The sequence below is a fragment of the Miscanthus floridulus genome, chromosome 3, assembly GCF_019320115.1.
Source record: "Miscanthus floridulus cultivar M001 chromosome 3, ASM1932011v1, whole genome shotgun sequence".
In the NCBI taxonomy this organism is placed as follows: Eukaryota; Viridiplantae; Streptophyta; class Magnoliopsida; order Poales; family Poaceae; genus Miscanthus; species Miscanthus floridulus.
The window spans coordinates 136140702-136162954 of NC_089582.1; the positions used below are offsets into that span (position 1 = coordinate 136140702).

General features: G+C 44.8%; 1 protein-coding gene across 1 annotated transcript; it reads right to left on the bottom strand.

Annotated features, from left to right (window-relative positions):
• Positions 1–2757: 2757 nt before the first annotated feature.
• LOC136544501 (uncharacterized) lies at positions 2758–4491 on the bottom strand. The gene is made up of 4 exons (XM_066536644.1): positions 4407–4491; positions 4226–4324; positions 3058–4136; positions 2758–2976 (listed from the first exon to the last, which is right to left on the bottom strand). The coding sequence occupies exons 1-4, from the start codon at positions 4489–4491 to the stop codon at positions 2758–2760; spliced, it is 1482 nt and encodes a 493-aa protein (XP_066392741.1).
• Positions 4492–22253: the final 17762 nt, after the last annotated feature.

Here is a 22253-nt window from a genome sequence, read left to right on the forward strand (position 1 = left end):
GACATCTTCATATATAATATAGTCTTCTATATATGCATCTGTCGAACGTTTCAAAATCGAATTTAGCAGGAATGCAGTAGTAGTAGTGTATAATATAGTCCCCGGCCTGCGGCTCCCCTTCGTGGGCGCGCGCCACGCCGGCGGAGAAGATCAACGACAGGAAGCCACCATCGCCGCCTCCGGAGCCCCATCCGCTGCCCAGGTCGCAAGCGGAGGAGGAAGTGACGGCTGTGATGGCGGATGCTACGTTGAGGTCGGGGATCGGCGTTGGGTTTGCGGCGGGAGTTGAACCACATCGCGGTGGCGCCGCCCCGGCGGCGAGGCTTGGCTTTCCTTTCGTCTGGTCTGCAGATCGATCGATTGAGCAACAAGCAAAACCATCAATCATCGATTAACCATTATGCGTGGATAAAAGTGGGGGGGTTTATTTGTTCGTTGCAAAAAAGAAATAACAGTTGTAAAGAATTATGACGTCGAAGCCCGTGTTTGTTTTTTCAGAAACGCGGCAATAGCTTTGCCATAATTTTATTAGACTTTTTTCTTTTTCAGTGGATGCCGTATTTTTATTAGACGGGAACTCGGGAAGCCTGTGTTTGTTTTGGGCTGACTTCTGGTCCGTGCAGCAAAGCAGGCCCGCCGGTTACTATATGAAGTTTTGCTAAAAAAAAGGTGGTAAAATTTTCCTTACGCAAATGTACCTGAGGCCCAATATAACGATAGCCAACAAGGCTGATAATATTTTTAGAATTACTAGAATCATGCCCGTGTATTGCATGGAAACAAAATAATACGACGATAATTTATGTTTTGAATGTTCACAACAATCCATTTTTACGCAATTATCGCTGTTGACCAAGTATTCAAGTTTCGATATGGAATTGAAACAATCTTATTTCATACCTTAACAACCGTGTTCATTATACTACTTATTCTACCACATCTTGTCGTGGCTATGTTGAAACGTAATTGTGTTGGAAGTACATATCGTCCCGCATATAAGATTTTTATCATATTTAAAAGCTCGTTTGAGTATAACACATTAACGTGAGATGACCGTATCGAACGCACGCGTCAGCCATGAACGTGGCCAGTGGCGGAGCCAGTATTTATACTCAGGGGGGGCCGGCCGTCAGGAATTATACTTAGGGGGGGCGGCTCGGTCTTTTTCATTGCGATAATTTTATTATCTAGTTGTGTTTTGTATGATTATATTATCTAGAAGATATTATTAGGTATATATGACAAGAATTTTATATAATCTTCCTCTTAATATAAATAAAAAATATTAAGTCATACTACTAATTTTTGTTGTTGTGAAACATTGGGGGGGGGGGGGGGGGGGCATGGCCCCTGCCAGCCCCCCCTGGCTCCGCCAGTGAACGTGGCCCGATAGTATACGTATTTGGTAGTTTTTTGTAACCGGATAGTATACGTATTTGGTAGTCTTTGTAATCAGATCATATACGTTTTTTTTTATCACTGGGTAGATGATTACTTTAGAGTTTTTTAGGTGTAGAGATTATCTAGGGTTGTAGCTCTCAAAGTGGATGAGGTGACACTTAGCGGGAGATGATTGATATTTAGTGTAACATGTGGATATCTTGCATGTAAAAATAGATTTTTTTTTTGTGGAATTTGCTTTTATACACAGACTTAGACGTGATTTGAGATGGGTGGAGACACGTGTCAGGCTCTTCTAGAAGTGACGCTTCTACGCGGTGGAGTCATCAGTTCTTCCATTGGCTTCTACTCGTGTTTGTTGTTCTCCTAGATGATGTGTCTGAAATCCCATCACGTCTTCCCACCTTGATATTGCCGTTATGGCTGATGATCCCATTGCCTAGGATCTCCTAGTCATTGTTGTCAGCACCGTACGTATCATGGTTGGCGTCTAGTCACTGTACTTCTTGTACTCCCTCCGGTTTCAGATAAGAGGTCGTTTAGGAGAAACTTCCAATTTCATATAAGAGGTCACTATGGAACATTTCCGTCCATTATGGATAGTACTGCCCTCGCGCGTGCGTCTGCTCCCGAGGCAGCAATTAAACTGCGCGCCGCTGCCCTCTCATCTTCCCCGCTGGACTTTGAACGGCACCGGCCCTCTCTTGCTCGCCATTCTCGCTAGCTGCTTCGCCTCTCTCGCTCGCCATTCTCGCCACGCGGCTTCGCCTCTCTCGCTCGCTAGCTGCTTCGCCTCTCTCGCCGTGCGGCTTCGCCTGGGCGCAGGCTCCTTGGATGGGAGCTCGAAGGTCGTCGCACCGGCATTCGTCGACGCAGGTTCAGTGGATGAGAGCTCGCAGGTCATCGCGCCGGAGAAGGACGACAATCACTCCATGGATGTGCTCATTGTCCCTGATTCCGAAGGCAAAGACGACGACCTATGTTTGTGCAAACGTTGCGGTGAAGTACACGGTGTGCAAGACATTGAAGAATGCCGCCACGTTCGCAGGGAGCAGAGCAGGTGCTCTCGATGTCGTCTCGTCCACAAAGATTATGACCTCACAGCATGGATCATAGACGGCTTCGACAAATTCGATTGTGAGTTATACATTCCCAATGTCGATGAGCTTCAAATGGACGGCGAGACAATCATTTTACCAGACCATGTCTAGCAGAGGGTGGATGAACTCAGTCCAATGATGCAACAGTTAAAGGAACAAGATGCAAATAAGAAGACTGATACATAGGGTAAGTACAGAAATTGTTACATGTCTCATCAACTAACCCTAGTCATTGCCTAGTTCTAATCTTCTTCTCCTAATTGTTTGCTGCAGCAAGAATTGCCTTTGCCTGGTCACCTATGGATGCCTCACAAGCAATTTGCAATGGAAGCTGACCTAGTGTCTCTAGTCTTTTTTTGTTTATGTGAGGGATTTTATATTTATTCGCTCCAGCAACCTTCATAGCTTCCTTCATAACTAGATGCAATGTGAGCCAAATTCTATTAGCCTTCTCTGGACAGTACTCATTGAAAGCCTGTTTTAGTTATGAAAAAAATGTTAGAATGAGTATGGAACTGATATGAAATATTATTGCATGAATGTACTAGTAGTTTACCTCTTGCACAATTGGAACAAGTTCTTGGACTGTTCCCGCTGATTTCCTATATTGAATGGCTTGAATTGCATGAAAGAAACCCAAATCTAATATATTGAAGTTCGGAGAATTCAGAGGTTGACAAATAAGTCTAATATCAAATCCTTCTTGCTTAGCAGCTTCACAGAATAAATGATCAGTAACCTCTAAATGAGATGGTGCATTGTCCTGAACAATGTAGATCGGTTTGTGAATATCCTCCGTTGGCCATTTTTCTCTAATAGCCGGCAGCACCCTCTGAATCATGAACTCCCTAATCACATCTCTTGTGATGTGAGCAATTGGTTTAACTTCCCATGTTTCGGCTTGCCGATTCACACTACTCCTCTTAGCTTGTTCATAAGTCACAAGAGGGAATAATCCAATTTTTCCATCAAAAATACAAACTCCATTATGAAACCTTGGCCGAGCTGAGGCAACCAAAAACATTAGGCGTGGAATGTAGTTCTTACTTTTACTAGAATGATGTGGATCATCTTCCTCGGGCAGCAAGTAATATTTTGCAGAATGTTGTGTAAGGAAAAACCACTTCTCATCGATGAATACATGATCAAATAAATCTTTGAAACATGGATCATTAGGTGTGCTATCCGTATCAAGCATATCAACACACCACTGCAACCTAGTCTTCTTGTTTGTTTCGGTTAGGTAAGGTTTGATGCTGTTTGAATGGCGCCTAAGGAGCCCTTTACGCATGCACCGAATCAACTTTGCCTTGCTAACATGGAGGCGCCTACTCACAGTTTCTAAAGTCATTCTTTCATTGAGAGGAATATTGCGTAAAGGTTCCAAATCAATAGGAGTTTTCTTACGGCCTGAACGACCTCTCTTTCTACTTGTTACATTGATCACAATGCCTTGAGCAAGTGACTCTTTTCCTCTCTTCCAAATCTTCTGAACTGTACGAATATGCAAACCAAATTGAGATGCAACCTCTCTTGTAACTCCCTTCCCTAACCTCCCATTGTTACTTCTTGCCAATAAAGTTTGGTAAATTAGTTTCCTAACTTCATCAGTAGCATCTTTCTTTCTACTAGCACCTAGAAGTTTAAAATAGAAATGTGTGAACACGACATTCAACACAGGTACAAGTTCACAAAAACACAAATAAAAGTTGAAGAAACAAAACCTAGCTCCGGTGCCTCCATCTCTAATCCATCACTGCCATCACTTGTTTCTTCAATCAAGTCCATCACTTCATTGCCATCGAAGTTAAGATTAAATCCACCTACAAGACATAATTTTAGCCGGTAGTCCTATTGGGGTGCTTCAAAATCATGATAAAAAGAATTTTCAAATAACAGACTGACCATATTGGAGTGCCTCAAAATCGATGGCACCATATTCATCTAGTGGCAAGTTCAAATCGATGAAACCATCATCTTGTGCCTCCATGTTTAAATCAAATCCTATTAAAAAAACTAAGAACTGATGACATACTAAAAGGATAGTTGCAGGGGAACTGAAGAAAGAAGAAGAAGTAAAGCATTACCGATGCTATTTTCCAAAGCGGAGGATGAAGGTTCATTACCGATGTCATTTGCGTGCTAGGTTCATTTGCGTGCTAGGTGCCCTGCTAGGCTGCTGTCTGTTTAAATAGGCTGTTCAGGAGGCAACTGAGGCGACGGACCAAAAAAGAGCGCCATTCACGGGCGCCATGCACGGTGCAAACAAAATAAAGGTGCCATGCAACAACCTGAAGAGCGCCATGCAACAAAAAAAGAGCGCCATGCAGCCAGTGCGAGGGAACAGAAAAAAGAGCACCATGCACGCGCCATGCAAAAAAAAGAGCGCCATGCAAAGCCATGCAACAAAAAAAGAGTGCCATGCAACCAGCGCGAGGGAACAGAAAAAAAGAGCGCCATGCAAAATCGTTAAAAGTCGAAAAAACAAGCAACTCAGGAATCAAACCCGCAACCTCAAGAGTCTAGAACAAATGTGCTAGCCACTCCGGTGAAGAGAGGTTGTTGTATTGAAATGACTTCGAGGCATATTTAATAAGGGCAAACATGGAAGAATAGACCCAAATTAATTACACCTTGGTATGCTAAACCTTGTCCTAAACGACCTCTAAATCGAAACCGGAGGGAGTATTGATTAACACTACGACACGTCGACATCGGCGATGTGTGGGCAGGACATGGAAATACCCAAATCCATCTTGTAACTCCCTATCCAGGCTGCCAAAATATGTTGTTTGGGCATGATGACATTGGGCCTAAGGAGTTCAAGGACACCCGGGTTCAACCCCCACAATGAGAAGCTAGTCACCATGGGTGCTCGGTTCTCGCTAATGACCGCCTCGCCAATAAAGCAGAATGACGCAATCAGGTTTTGCACTGAGTTCACGTAGGACATGAGCTTCGGAGCTGTGGTATAGCTGAGAATGAGAGACGGCAGCCTGGCCTTGTTGCTGGAGCAATCTTCGTCTCACCGAGCTATGTTGTGGAGGAATCTGCATCTAGACCACGAGAACTAGTCTGCTGCACCAGCATATTGCACACCTATGATTTGGTCAAGCGTAAGAGTCCTCTTCAAACATGAGTTGAATAGGGGGAGGGGGCGTTTGCCCCCCTCACCCCCTTCCCTCCTCCACTGTGTCCCTAAGGCGGAGGCTCGCCAGGAACAGTTGGGTCTACTGTGGTAGCCAAATGTTGCGATCGAAAAATTATAGTTGTAAAATGGGCACTTGTGAGGGTCCTTGAAGACTACCATGGAGATGGATATTATGTCCACGCCATCGTTGATCATGGCATCAGTGTTACTAAAATCATGGGGAAAAGTTTAGCCAACCAAGCACATTCATTAAAAGGGAGAGGTATCTTAGGCAACTTCCAGTATTTACAAGGAGTGGTCAACCATTTCATAGAGTGAAAACACTGATGTTGTTCATCAAGCTAGACATCACCAACGCCTTTGATAGTGTGAGGTGGGAATATTTACTGAAGTACTACAATGACTTGGGTTTGGAAAGAGATGGCGTGATCTAATCTTTATCATTTGGTCAAAACCCACTTCAAGTGTTTTGCTAAATGGGAGACTTGAAAGGCCAATTCAACACCGGCGGCCCATTATCAATTTATCACAAAGATGCTTTTCATATTGGCAATGGACTAAGGCAACAAAGGAGGGCTTCTAAGCCCAATCAGATCCAACTCAATTTGGATGCATACCTGCCTCTACGCTGCTGCTGCTGCCATGTTTATCCATCTATTTGATGCAGACCTTAAAATTTTGTTGTAGATACTACAAACATTTGGTTAAGTGACTGAACAAATGTGTCAAAGTCAGAGTTATATGAAATTAGTTGTGAAAGCATCTAGGCCCCTAGTTGGGTTTCGGTGATTAATGATAATACATGATTACTATGACTAACGTGTGTTTTGTAGAGGCAATTAAGTTAGGTCATGGTAATGGAGATCGATTGGACTATCATGGTGGTCATGCCCCTATGATGGAAATCATTTCGGTTTTCAAAGGATGGACGACAAGGTTAAGGATGGACTAGTTCTAAATGTTATTTAGTGTTGAAGAGACACTTAGAGTAGTTTAGGACTTTGTTTTTCCTTTGGCCATACTATTAAGGGGGGAATGGACGGGTAGCTTGACCTAGGCGAGTCTAGTGGGTTAGGTGTGGTGCACACTTGCTAAACCTAGCACTAGGTAGCTCCTAAAAAGCCCTTATATCCATTGGACCAAACTTCATTCACGTATGATCGAAAGTTGGAAGTGAATGGAGGGTCAAACACTGACTAGACGCTGGCGCAGAGTCCGGTCAGTTCATTTGATCAAGGTGAAGTCATCTGGAAGTGATTGGACACTGAGTGGTGAAGTGACCGGACGTTGAGGGCCAGCGTCCGGTCGACTACAGTAAGGTTCTAGAGAGCAAAAATCACGACGGGACACGTCCGATCAGTGCTGACCGGACATGTCCGGTCAGTGCTGACCGGACACTATCCAGCGTCCAGTCACTATTTGATCACTAGAATTTGGGGTGAACTGACCGGCGCGTCTGGTCACCCCGCAGAGGCACATAACGGTTCATTTTTCAGCCCATGTTATAAATACTTCCTCTATTTGTGTGTGGGGGTACTTTTGCTCATTCCAACAGCTGAGAAACACCTTTGAGAGTATCAAGAAGAGCAATGTCCTAGTGAGGTGATTGAGATTTGAGAATCCCAAAGAGAGCCCTCATTAGTGAGATCGTGTTGTGGTCAAGTGAGAGTTCGTGCTTGTTACTCTTAGTGGTCGCCATCACCTAGATGGCTTGGTGGCGATTGGGAGCTTGGTGATCATCTGGCGGAGCTTGTGGATGACCCAACTCAAGTTGTGAGCGGTTGTGGGTGATTCACCACGACAGAGTGTCAAAAATCAACCCGTAGAGAGCACTTGATCCTTACACGGATCAAGGGGGAGCTACACCCTTGCGTGGGTGCTCCAACGAGGACTAGTGGAGAGTGACGACTCTCCGATACCTCGGCAAAATATCACTGCGTTTCTCCTTCTCTCTTTACTTTGAGCAATTCAATACTTGTATTTATATTCATAGAATTGCCATGCTAGAGTAGGATTGGAACTTAGGTTGTAAGACTTTTTATGTGGTAGAACATTAGAAACACTTTTTAGGCACAAGGGGTTAATTGGGCTAACCGTTGGATTTAATTATTGCAAAGAAATTTAGAATTAGCCCAATTCACCCCCCTCTTGGGCATCTTGATCCTTTTAATTGGTATCGGAGCCTCGTGATCACGTATTTAGGCTTAATCGCCTAGAGAAAGATGTCTCACGGGGATGAACCTCCTCCTATCTTTGAGGGGGATGATTTTCCATATTGGAAAATTCGCATGGAGGCGTACTTAGAAGCTCTAGATGTTGGAATACTTAGAGCCACCTCATATGGCTTCCCAAAATCTCGGGATGCTACACACCTACAAGGCGATGAGGTGAATTACGAGAAATGAAATGCAAAGGCTCGAAACACCATCTTTAGAGGCCTTTGCAAAGATGTGTTTAATCGAGTGAGGAACCACAAAGACGCCCATGTACTATGGTCGGATGTTTGTGCGCTCCATGAGGGAACAAAGAGTGAGTGTGAGGAATGCTATCATCTTGTCATGAAAAAGCTTAACTCTTTTGAGATGCTTCTTAAAGAATGTGCTAATGAAATATATTCATGCTTGAATGTTCTTGTAGAAGAAGTCAATGGGCTTGGACTCACTCAAATGCAACCATCCGATGTTGTAAGAAAGATCTTGAGTGTCCTCCCCATTGACAAATATGGGCATATTGTGACCGTGCTTCATCAAGGTGATATTTCCACCGCTACACCGACACAAATATTAGGAAAGATCAATGCTCATGAGATGTATATGCACATCACACCACAAGATGGCTCATCCTCTACTAAGAAGAAAGACAAGGACTTAGCATTCAAAGCTAGCCAAGAGAAGGGCAAAGAAAGACTTGAGTATGAGAGCTCAAGTGATGATGAAGTTGATGATGCAAGTCTTGCCCTCATGGTGAGAAAAACTGCCAAGATGCTAAAGAAGCTCAACAAGTGTGGTATCAAGTTCGATGGTAAGAAGAAAAAGTTCTTCACTAGCTCTAGAAGGAAGCCAATCTCTGAGATAGATTTCTACAATTGTGGAGAACTTAGTCATCTAGCACACCAATGCACCAAGCCCAAGAAAGACAAGTTCAAGAACAAGTACAAGGGCAAGAAAGATGACTCAAGTAATGAAGAAGAAGATGAGAAGAAGAAAAACAAGCCATACAAGAGGAGAGATGGTAAGAAGGACTTCCACAAGAAGAAGAAGAAGAGTGGAAAGGCATACATCATCGGTGATTGGCTCATGGACATTGATTCATCTAGTGGCTCATCCAATGATGATAGTGACAACAAGAAGGTGGCTATCATTGTAATTGACTCTTCATCATCTTCACCGCCACCACCACCATCATCCTCTACACACCTATGCCTTATGGCCAAGGGTGATCGCAAGGTATCAAATGATGATGATAGTAGTGGTGATGAACATGCTAGTAATGATGATAGCGATAGTGATGATGATGAATATGAATCACCTTCTTATGATGATCTTGCTAGATTGCTAAAACAATACACTAAGATCATTATAAAGACTAGAGCTAAGAATGAAAATCTAGAAGCTAAGAATGATTCACTCTTAGCAAAATGTGATATGGCGGAAAAGGCTAGTATTGAGCTTAGAGAAGCAAATGATGCTATATCATCCAAACTCAAGGAGCTCAAATCTTCTAAGAAAGAGCTTAGAGATAAACATAATAAACTTGAGAGGATACACAATGAGCTCATCACTAGCCATAACAAGCTAAAAGAAGAATATACAACTCTAAAGATCAATCATGATAATCTTGTTATTGCTTAAGAATTCTTATTCAATGAGCCACATGATGCTACTAACGATATTGTTAAGATTGATATAGCTACATCATATGATGATTTGATCATTGAGAGCATTGAGCAAAGTTCTAGTAGCAAGGGCAAGCAAGTGGTTGAGGCCGATGATTATGATGAGTTTGTCAAGGTCAAGAATGATAATGAAAAGCTCAAGAAAGATCTTAAAGACATCAAAAGCCACAACACTATTGTGCAAGAAACTCTTGATCATGATGGTGACTTGATCCTTGAGAATGAGAAGCCCAAAGAAGAGAACAAGAAGCTCAAGGAAGAGAAAAACAATGATGCTCTCAAGGAAGAAAACAAGAAGCTCAAATTGGAGAAAGAGCATCTCAAGATTGGATTGAGTAAGTTCACAAGATGTAAGTATCTACAAAGTGAGCTACTTATGAACACCGTCATGAAGATGGATAGAAGTGGCATTGGGTATTTTGTAAACCAAGAGAAGAAGACTCAAGCTCAACAACAACACAAGCCAAAGCCAAAGAGATATTTTGAGTGTGGACAAGAAGGTCACTTTGTCCATGAGTGCCAAACTCTACCACCACAACCCTTGCCCAAGCATGCTAGATCTTTTGCCTTCAATGATCACTACATGCTTAGAAAGGATTCTAGTGGGAAAATGAAAGTCATGTTCTTAGGACCTCCCAACAAGAATAGGCCTAAGAAAATTTGGGTTACAAAGTCACTTGTTGAGAAGGTGAAGGGCGCTCAACAAGTTTTGGTTCCTAAAGCTTGATCTCTTGTGTGTAGGTGAACTACAAGATCGGTGGAAGTCATTGGGTTATTGATAGTGGTTGCACACAACATATGACCGGTGATCCTCGTATGTTCACCTCACTAGATGAAGAAGTAGATGGATAAGAAAGAATCACATTTGGAGATAATTCAAAGGGCAAGGTTAAAGGATTAGGCAAAGTGGCAATATCAAATGATCATTCTATCTCAAATGTGCTATATGTTGCTTCATTGAGCTTCAACTTGCTATTCATTGGATAATTGTGTGATCTTGGCTTCCAATGCTTGTTCACCGAGAAGGAAGTTGTTGTATCTAAGAAGATGATGATCAAGTGATATTCAAAGGATTTAGATACAACAACCTATATCTAGTGGATTTCACATCCGAAGATGCAAATTTGAAGACTTGCATATTCACCAAAACAACACTTGGGTGGCTATGGCATAGAAGACTTGCTTATGTTGGGATGAGCTCACTCAAGAAGCTAATGAAGAATGATTTGATGAGAGGGTTGAAGGATGTGAAGTTTGAGAAGGATAAGCTTTGTAGTGCATGTCAAGCCGGCAAGCAAGTTGCAAATACTCATCCAACCAAAGCTTTCATATTAACCACAAGAGTGGTAGAACTCCTTCACATGGATTTATTTTGACCAACAACATACAAGAGTTTGGGAGGAAATCTTTATTGTCTTGTGATTGTTGATGACTATTCAAGATATACATGGGTATTCTTCATGACAAATCCAAAGTTGCATCTTGCTTCAAGAAGTTTGCCAAGAGAGCACAAAATGAATTTGAAGTGAGGCTCAAGAAGATTAGAAGTGACAATGGGAAGGAATTTGACAACATAAACATAGAAGCCTATTGTGATGAAGTTGGGATCAAGCATGAGGTCTCCGCAACATATACTCCTCAACAAAATGGTGCAGTTGAGAGAAAGAACCAGACATTTATCACTCTTGCAAGAACAATGCTAGATGAGTACAACACTCCCAAAGCTCTATGGGCGGAAGCTACCAACACCACATACTATGCATCCAACCACCTATTCCTTCAAAAGTTCCTTGGCAAGACACCTTATGAGTTGCTCAATGGGAAGAAGCCGGACATCTCTTTCTTTAGGGTGTTTGGTTGCAAATGCTATATCTACAAGAAGCGGCAACACCTAGAGAAGTTTCAAAGACATTGTGATATTGGTTTTCTTGTTGGTTACTCATCAAAGTCCAAAGCATATAGAGTATTTAATCTTGCCACCGGCTTGGTTGAAGAAACATATGATGTGGAATTTGATGAATCTAACGGCTCCCAAGGAGCACATGAGAATCTTGATGATGTAGGTGATGAACCATTGAGGGAGGCTATGAAGAATATTTCGGTTGGAGACATCAAGCCTAAAGATGATGTACAAGTGATTGATCCACCTTCTTCATCAAGTGTGCCACAAGATTGTTATAAAGATAGGAGAGTAGAAAATGAACATACTCATGTCTCCCATGATCAAATGGTGGTACAAGCACAAAATGTTGATGCTCCACGACCTCCTCCTCAAGTGGTCAATAGAAGAAATACACCTCTACTACAAGATCATCCACAAGATCTTATCATAGGGAGTCCATCAAAGGGTGTAATGACTCGCTCACAAAAATTTGCTTCATTTATTGTTCATCACTCTTTTGTCTCTTGCTATGAGCCTACCAAGGTAGAAGAAGCTCTTCAAGATCCGGATTGGATAAATATCATGCATGAAGAGTTGAACAACTTCACCCGAAATAAAGTTTGGACTCTTAAAGAGTGGCCAAAAGGTGCAAGAGTTATTGGAACAAAGTGGGTGTTCTGCAATAAACAAGATGATCAAGGTGTAGTTGTGAGGAACAAGACAAGACTAGTTACAAAGGGGTTCTCTCAAATTGAAGCATTGGATTTTGGAGAGACCTTTGCACCGGTTGCAAGACTAGAAGCCATTCATATCCTCCTTGCATATGCATCACATCATGAAATGAAATTATATCAAATGAATGTGAAAAGTGCATTTTTAAATGGCTTTATTATTGAACTAGTCTATGTTGATCAACCTCCCGGGTTTGAAGACCCTAGATATCCTAATCATGTTTATAGGTTGTCCAAGGCATTATATGGGCTTAAGCAAGCCCCAAGAGCTTGGTATGAGTGCCTTCTAGACTTTCTCATTGAGAAGGGCTTCACCATCGGGAAGGTCGACACCACACTATTCACCAAGAAGCTTGATGGGTACATCTTCATTTGTCAAGTGTATGTTGATGATATCATCTTTGGATCATCAAATGAAGATTCTTGCAAAGAGTTTGATGAATTGATGTTAAATGAGTTTGAGATGTCAATGATTGGTGAGCTTACATTCTTTCTTGGTTTTCAAGTCAAGCAAATGAGAGAAGGGATTTTCATCTCTCAAGAGAAATATACAAATGATCTTATCAAGAGATTCAAGATGGATGAATATAAGCCAATCAAGACACCAATGCCAACTAATGGACATCTCGACCTAGATGAGGGAGGTAACATGGTTGATCAAACTATCTACCGCTCTATGATTGGTAGCTTGTTATATTTAACCGCATCTAGGCCTGACATTGTGTTTAGTGTGTGTATGTGTGCTAGATTTCAAGCTAATTCTAAGGAAACTCATTTGATTGCCGTTAAAAAATCATTAGGTATCTTAAGCACACACCAAGCATTGGCCTTTGGTATCTCAAAGGAGCTATATTTGAATTTGTTGGCTATTCTAATTCGGATTATGCCGGTTGCAAAGTTGATAGAAAAAGCACATTCGGAGGGTGCTATTTGCTTGGTAGATCACTTGTGTCTTGGTCCTCCAAGAAACAAAATAGTGTGGCCTTGTCCACCACCGAAGCGGAATACATTGCCGGGGTGCTTGTTGTGCACAAATATTTTATATGAAACAAACTTTGCTAGACTATGGTGTAGTTCTAGAAAAAGTACCTCTTTTGTGCGACAATGAAAGTGCGGTAAAACTTGCAAATAATCCGGTTCAACACTCTCGCACCAAGCACATAGATATCCGCTATCACTTTCTTAGAGATAATGTTGCTAAAAATGATATATCATTAGAAGGTGTAAGGACCGAGGATCAATTGGCGGATATCATCACTAAACCGCTAGATGAGGCGACTTTTTGTCGATTGCGGAATGAGCTCAATGTTCTTGATTTTTGTAACTTCACTAAAAAATGAGCTTGTGTTGTCCCTTGCATTGCATTGTAATATACAACATGTTTAACTTTTGGTAATGCATATAGGGCTTGTCTAATATGGTTAAGATAACCACCGTAAAGCGTGTGAAGAAGCTTAACCTTGGATTATACTTGACAAGCAACTAGATTTATTTTCAAGTATTGCATTGCATATGCATGAATTTTGTTTTGTCGTTTATCTTCAATTGCCCTCTTATTGCCTATTTTCATAAAAAGAATTATAGCCTAAGGCAAAATATTTTGAAAATTTTGAGGGTTTGAGAGAGGTCACTCACATTAGTCTCAATTGGTGTTTATTTGGATCTTATTGGAGTTGGGACTTGATTGGGAACAGGCAGCACGAAGGACTTTGAAGATTTGCTGGAAAAAGGGTGACCGAACGCTGCACCGGACTCTGATGTCTAGCGTCCGGTCAGTTCACAGGAGGTGAACTACTGCTGAGAAGGAGTGACTGGATGCTGAAACAGTGTTCTCCCAGCGTCTGGTCAGATGGCGATCCAGCGTCCAGTCGATCGAAGACGATGAAGGCAGCTTTCATCGGACTCTGGCTACATCCAGTCCGTGGTCACCGAACGCGTTCGGTCATGATTCCAGGAGATTTGGACCTCTCTGGAATCGATCGGACGCTGTGTGGCAGCGTCTGGTCGCTGACACCAGAGTGTCTGGTCAGTAGAAATCATGTGGGAATCAAACTCTGTTCTCTGTTTCCTTTTCTATCTCTCGGGGGACCCATATAACGTAGCGCCGCGCCTAATCACCCGTACCCTAACCCGCACCACCGCCGCTGCTCGTGCTACGTCACGCCCGAGCCTCCATGTCGTGCCCACGCTGCGCCATGCCCATCCTCTGTGCCACCGCCAGCTCCGCACCATGTGCCACCACCGCCGCTGCCCACGCTGCGCCGCACCTACGCCACCACCGCGTCCCTACGCCACCGCCCTACCAGCGCCGCCGCGCTCGTGCCTCCCCTACCCACACCCAGTGTCGCCGCTAGCGCTGCGCCACTACTGCCCGTGCCTAGCGCCGCGCCCTGCCACGCCGCCACCTACCCGAGCTCCTATGCAAGCCTGTGCCCACACACCACCGAAGCCCCCACAGCAGCAGCGCCGCCGAGCCCATGTTCCAGCGACCATCGAGCTCTTGCCCTAGCCCTCGCCTATGCCCTAATTCACTGCCCTACATTACATTGCTCGGCCACCACACTTTGTCGGAACCCTAATCACCTATTGCCGACCCGGTGGTCCCCCGATCCGTTCCTCTTCTCGTCGTTTCACCGGTTCATTAGGTAGCAAGCCCTCGAATCTAATTTCACATCTAATTGCTTGTTTTCTTAGGGTTTCGTATCTCTAGATGAATAATTAAAATTATTTGTATACCCTCTATTCTATCGTACAACAAGTCAGTGCCGTTGTGGTCCTATTTGCAGTTGTCAGTCAACTCGGGGCCAAGCTCGCGAGTACGGATCGAGGCCAAGCCTTGGAAGTGACAGTTGGCAGTTGATCTTCGTCAACGGCAACTGATCTTTTCAAATCCATCAGATGGTTCATGCCAAGAATGTTGGAGGAGGTCTTAGTGATGAGGATCCGAGACACCCGCCTCGCTTGCCTGTAGATCCAAAAGGCAAGGCAACGAAGAAGCTTGCCACAAAGAAGCAGAAGTATCCAGATGCAGATACAGCTAGAGCAGTCACAGTTGCAGCAACAATAGAGCGTGTAGAGGCAGGAGGTGCTAGGAGTGGAGTCTAGATCACAGATCAGCTCTCTCTATCTACGAGAGCTGCACTAGAGCAAGTTGAGTGCCATCATGGTGGTCTAGCTGGGACTATCATGGTTATGGGATGGTGAGTTGTCTTAGATGAGAGTCAGCCTCAAGGGGGGTCACAGCAGGAGCCACAGCCAGCAGCGTAGACTCAGGAGGGAGAGCAGGCACCTCAGCCACAGCTTCGCCGCTCTAGTCGTACCCGTGTGCCAGTCACTCCGAGGTCAGAGACACAGTGGAGGGGTTCACGTCCACCACCTAGACCATAGGGTCCGCCTCCAGTGACCCACTTGGATTTAAGGGCCGCCACGACCAAGTAGGTTCAACAACTTAGATTTGTGGACTTTGAGCAGTGGTTTCCACCGAGGCGGGATGAGCGTGCTTCAGAGGGTTTCTACACACCTCTGCAGAAAGATTTCTATAATGCATATCTTAACAGTGGGGCTGTATTCAGATCTTAGAGGGTGTGTAACATTGAGACTATTGTTGAAGCAGCTAGAGAGCACATTCGCCCCTACCTATCTTACCTGCTTATGTGTTCCATCTTGGGTCCGTCAGTTCTATGCTTCTCTCTGGATTGACCCACAGCATAGATTTATACACTTTGCATTTAGTGGCAGAGATTACAAACAGCGCCCCCAAATGCCCTCATGGCGGTATGGTGCCCCCTATAGATCTAGTCTGCCACTGCTTCATAGAGCCATTCGGTGAGGGGTCTAGTAGGACACCTAGTGATCTCACTCCCACTGCTAGAGTGCTTGATGGTATTATGAGGAGGACACTGCTTTCGAGGATGGGGTATCATGAGGGCTTGACTCGCATATAGTTGTGGTTACTAAACTCTCTAATGCAGTAGACAGTGTTTGACATTTGGGATCTCCTTCTATCAGAGATGGAGGATACTATTGCAGAGGGGTTTAGGAGTCACAGGCAGCTATCGTATGCTCACTGGATTACTTTCTTGATCCATAGGGCAGTTACTGTGAGGCCACCAGAGATGCTGGCAGAGTACAGTGGTGCTACTATAGAGTTCTCTGCATACAACATGACTCAGATGATCCGCCATAATACAGTGAGGACACCTAGCCAGCCGAGCCGACATCCAGAGGTGCCAGAGACCGCAGCTCAGTAGGATGAGACTATCAGGGGCATAGCAGCTATAGAGGAGGAGCAACTTGATGCTCAGCAGGAGGGGATGGTCGAGAGCGACCCTAGTGACAGCTCAGATGAGGACTACCAAGACATTCCTCAGATGCCTCCACATCGACATGACCATGAGGCTGGTAGCTCCAGTTCAGCTTCACCTGCATCGCAGATAGACCCCGCTCTACTTGCCATACTTGAGCGGATGAGGCACGATTAGGCTCGCCAGGCTCAGGAGACTTCCACCACTTTTGCATAGTTTCAGACTCGGTAGGATGAGTTTCAGCGGCAGCAACATGCCATACAGCAGCAGCAGTTGAAACGACCTGATTTCCACAAAGGAAAATCCACAGAGTCGAAGTGTAATAAGACCGTTGTAGATCATATTACCCAAATTCTAGTCGAATACCACATCCATACAACGATAATAACAGAGTACAAATAGTGCGGAATTATATAATTTATTACATCACCGCATTGGCGAAATTAAAAGTAGCATTCATTCAGAACAGCTTGAAGATAAGATCGCCAAACTCAAGCGTAGGCACGAACCCCTCATCCGTCAAACTCCTTGGAGCTATACTCCTCAGCAGAACCTGTGTGCCAAAATTTATCAGTACGATTTGTACTGGCCACTCCCACCCTATGAGCATTGCTTTGTGGAAATTGGATGCAAGTTGGATATAATCAAAAGGAACCTATAAGGCTAGAGTTTTCCTATGTTTTAGCCTATCAAGTATATAATAATAGTTGATCAAGTTTTAACACCATTCCCACACACATTCCACCCCATTCCCTTTCTAGAGCCAGGTTTCGATCCTGGGATCGATATACCACCATCTCCACATCATCACCACATCACCACCATACCATCGCTCAGTCGATAGGCTGACTCCCTCTCGGCACTGCCTCAAGGTCCATAGCCCCTGGCTACGACCGACACTCTCTCATAGGGGAAGAAGAGAAGGACTCATCTCATTATCTAGTTTAAGCGAAACCTAGGAAAGGTCCATAGCCGACAAGTCGACACATGTATCGATCGATCAACCATACACTCTGTAGAGGTTTTACATAACCACAAGATCTGCCTTCTTCACTGACCGTCGTCAACTGGGCTGATTCCGGCCGCTTGCTAGCCTAGGATAATGCCATGCTACCATTCAGCCCTAGTACACCCCAAGTCTAGTCTAGGGTGGCTAAAACTGTGAGTCATGAGCCAGGTCCACTAGGTCTCCATGAAGTCTCGGAAGGGTGTGGGGGGAAATCCTCCGCGCCCCATACCTCCTTACACTATCTGCTATCAACCTAGTAGTAGTGGCAATATCCTACCAAGTAGTCCGACCGTCCCGCACCAAATAGGGCGAGTGGTACGTAAGGCTTCCTAGTGAATCTGAGTACTAGTAAGTCCTTAGGGATGACCAAGCCAGAATGTCTTCATTAGGGTTTCCATTTACCGTGCCACCACAACACCTCCATCCCGGGCTCCTCCCATCATAGGTTCACACCCAGGACCATCTCATATACCATTTACCCACCACAGGTATCCATTCCCAGGGGTGCCCAGGTAGCACCCCATGGCAAGACTTGCCCTAGGCTCGTCGTATACTCCAACTTAGTCAACACAACCCTCACCCTCCACACACCCAAGTCACACACGCAGCACTCTCCCCATAGTCCAGAATACATCACGCATTAATGTAATATAAGCGTAGTAGAAGTACAAGCAAATGAAATATAGCAGTAAGCGTGTGTCTAACCTAATAGCAGGGTATGCAGGGGTAAGGTTGCATCAAGGTAAAGGCCATCAAGTAAGCATACTACCATGCAAGTCCTATCATAGTATGTTTATAACAGTAAAGTAAAGCAATAGCAGTTCTACATTAGCCATGCATAGTAGGTGCTACGAGATTGGGTGGGTTGTGGCACCTTCAGTGTAGTTGTCTCCGTACTCCTCACGGTACTCATAATCATCGTCCGTCTAGTTCTTCTCTGAGTCTGCATCGATCGCATTATAGTCGCATTAGCGATGTCTATAGGATAGCATGAAGAAGCAATGAAAATTCAAAGGAGCCAAATGCACTCAAACATGAGTTCATTGCGTAGAGCTTGATTTTAGATGAATTTTGGTCCTGGTCTTGCATTTTTCTGAGTTCGTATGAATTAGTTATGAATTTCTAAAGTTTAAATCATTTTTGAAAATGGAAAAAGGCCGAATTAATCCTGGGCTGACACGTGTCACGCTGTGACCGGTCCACGTGGCATGCTAACGTCAGCATGACATCAGCGTGACATCATCGGCTTGGCTCTAAGCTGATAAGTGGGACCAAAGGCTCTTGGGTCACTGACATGTGGGTCTGGTCAAAGTCAATGTCAAGTCAACGGGTGAGTCAACAGTCAACGGATCAGGGTCACTGACATGTGGGGCCAGTGCTGCTGACGTCAGCAGTTGACGTCATCGTGACGTCAGCATGACGTCACCCTGGCTATGTTGTTGCTACAAGGTGGGACCCACATGACATCGACATGATGTCAGCATGACGTCACTTACTGACATGTGGGTCCCGAGTCTTTGTGTCACTGACATGTGGGGCCAGGTCAACTGTCAACATTGACCGGTCAACGATCAACTTGGACTGGGTCTCAAACGGGCTCTGGCTGGCTCGGGTTGGGCTAGTCTGGGCCGGGCCGACCTGGACACGTGGCATGCTGTGGTGCTACCACGTCGTTGCCATGGGCCTCCATTGGGCCTCGTCTATCGTGCGGCCCGCACTATGTGGTTCATGGTAGATTGGCGTTCACGGTCCATGGACCACAGACACAGTCTGTGGTGGACCGTGTCCACACTACTGTCTCCTTCGCCTGGTTCACGGTGGACCGAGCGCAGGGCTGCGCTGCCCATCTCACCCCTTTTCCTCTGTTTTTCCCATGGTGGCTTACACGCCGGTGGCGAGCTCGTGCCAATTGGCTAGGGAGGGGTCTCAGCAAAGTGCTCACCGCGCAGTGCTCGGTGAGGCTAGGCGATGCAGCGGAGGGTCGTGGCCATGTCGAGATGAGGCCATGCCGTGCCGAGCAGCAACATCGACGTGGTTGATCGGGGCGATGTCCTCCGCTTCGGTGACACCGGCAACATCGGGCCCTCCTTCTTCTTCCTCTATCCCTCTCCTCTCTTGGCTCGGGTGCGCAGTGGACGGCCACAAAGTGGTGGCGAGGCGATGGGAGAGCTCTAGGGCACCCGAGGCCAGGGCTTTTATAGCCAAAGCTCGGCCATGGAGCTCGGTGAACGGTGGATGGAGATCGAGGGGTGATCGGAGGCGCGTGCTTTGCATCCAACGGCTCGCGCGTGGTTGCGTGGGCGCGGCGCCAAGGGGACAAGGCTAGGAGATTCACGTGACCCCCTGGCCCGCACCTGCCATGCCGGTCGGGGCTTGGTCGGAGGAGTGATCGGCGTGAGGGAGGAAGACGACACTGTGGCTGACGTGTGGGGCCCTTGTGGCAGCGGCTGCAGGCGAGGTGTGAGCGGCGTGCGGGCTGGCTGCATGGGCCGCACATGGTCAGGCTAGGCCTGCTTGCAGCCGCTCGCGTGGGCCAGCGAAGGGGGAGAAGTGGAGGGCTGGGCCGATAGTTTGGTCGCGTGGGTTGGGCCGACCTACGCGTGAAGCTAGGCTGTGAGGCTTCTTCTTTTTTTCTTTTTCTTTCTGTTTTGTTTTTCTTCTCCATTGTTTGAATTCCAATTTGGTTTGAAATTTGAATTCCAAGTTGGTGCACCTAATTTATTGGAGTTTTAGATATGAGGCCCACAACATTCTTTTATATATATATTAGGAATTTATTTAGCTATTTTGTATAACAAAAATAGGTGTAGTTTTGTTATACATAAATGGAAATAGTTTTCTTTTTAAACATTTATTCTTTGGTTTGAGTAATAATTACTTTATGGTGTGTTTCTTTAAAGGAGTTTTTAGGCATTACATAAAACAGATGAAAATCCAAATCACCATTTTAGTTAACAATATCTGCTATGTTTCTTTTGTCAGCTTTTAAATAAACATGATTTAACATATGGCATGCCATGCTTATGTGTTGACTTGGGTCAGGGTTAGACCTAATGCATCTCTTTGGTTGGGTTTCTATACATGACACTTATCATCACATGGGAGTTTTAAGAAATTTTTTTGTAGTTGGTATTTTTGGTGTATGGATTTTTGGGTTGTTATAGCAGTAGGCCATGCATCAGCAGTAGCTCCTCATACAGCAGCAGCTCCTTAGATTTATGCAGCATGTAGTGATAGCTATTGGGGTTCCACCGCCATAGCCTTCACCCTAGCTTGGTCAGCCTGCCACCACTTCTATGACTCTAGTTTTACAGCCTAGTGGGCTTCAGAGCCAGGGACAACCACTAGCATAGTTTGCTTCACCTACAGAGCAGGTGTCCTAGTGGTTTGCTTCTCCCGTGTTAGCCCGTAGTTCACACCTCTCCAAACGGACTTCACACCGACTCAGACTTCCTCGCTACTAGTGCCAAATACCTCAGTCTCAAGGAGTCTTAGAGCAACTTTTAGTGAGTTGATAGGGCAGCCTACTCCGCCATATTTGCATGTCCTAGATCCTTCTATAGTTGCATCTATTACCGGAACTACAGAGATGCTCTCTTCCTTAGTGGCATCATCAGAGCCGGCTGCTCCAGTCATACCTGCACAGTCTATAGCAGTGCCAGTTGTTGATCCGACCTAGACTGCTTCAGCATCACTTCCAGCTATAGAGGGTCAGACTGCTTAGAGCTTTGGTTCAGATGATGATGGCACTCAGTTCTAGCTTGCTCCTCGTACCTCAGCGCTCGACTCGTCCGCTGCAGCCCCGCCGACCGACCCTTAGGTTTTGGTGTTTGACGCCAAAGGAGGAGAGGGATCGAGTATGTTAGTCTCAGGGGGAGCGACATATCTAGGGAAGCTTAGTTTATCTATTAGATTATCTATTACATTTGAAGTTTTATGTGTGATACACTATTATGCATTCGTGTGTTTACTTTTATGCATCAAACTATATTTATGTGATAGTGATATCTACATGACCGTGATATATGACATGTGTACTCTCTACTTTGAATTATTTTAATGTCATATCACTTGTGCTATGCTCATTTGCTTTGCTTCTGCGTTTTACTTCGATACAAATGAGCTTTATTACTTGTACTCATGCTTATTTCATATCTTTTGAGTACATCATGTTGGCTTGGGTCATATAAGCTTGCCTAACTCTTTTGTTCTTATTGTCAAAAGCTTATACGAACCAAGCATGTTAAAAACCTCAACTCTTTCACATACTCGAGGTAGTATTGTCATCAATCACCAAAAAGGGGGAGATTGAAAGCATCTAGGCCCCTAGTTGGGTTTCGGTGATTAATGACAATACGTGATTACTATGACTAACGTGTGTTTTGCAGAGGCAATTAAGTTAGGTCATGGTAATAGAGATTGATTGGGCTATCATGGTGGTCATGCCCCTACGATGGAAATCGTTTTGGTTTTCAAAGGATGGACGACAAGGTTAAGGATGGACTAGTTCTTAGTATCGTTTGGTGTTGAAGAGACACTTAGAGTAGTTTAGTATTTTGTTTTTCCTTTGGTCATACTATTAAGGGGGTATGGACGGGTAGCTTGACCTAGGTGAGTCTAGTGGGTTAGGTGTGGTGCACACTTGCTAAACGTAGCACTAGGTAGCTCCTAAAAAACCCTTAGATCCATTGGAGCAAACTTCATTCACGTATGATCGAAAGTTGGAAGTGAATGGAGGGTCAAACACTGACCGAATGCTGGCTTCGGTGTGACCGAATGC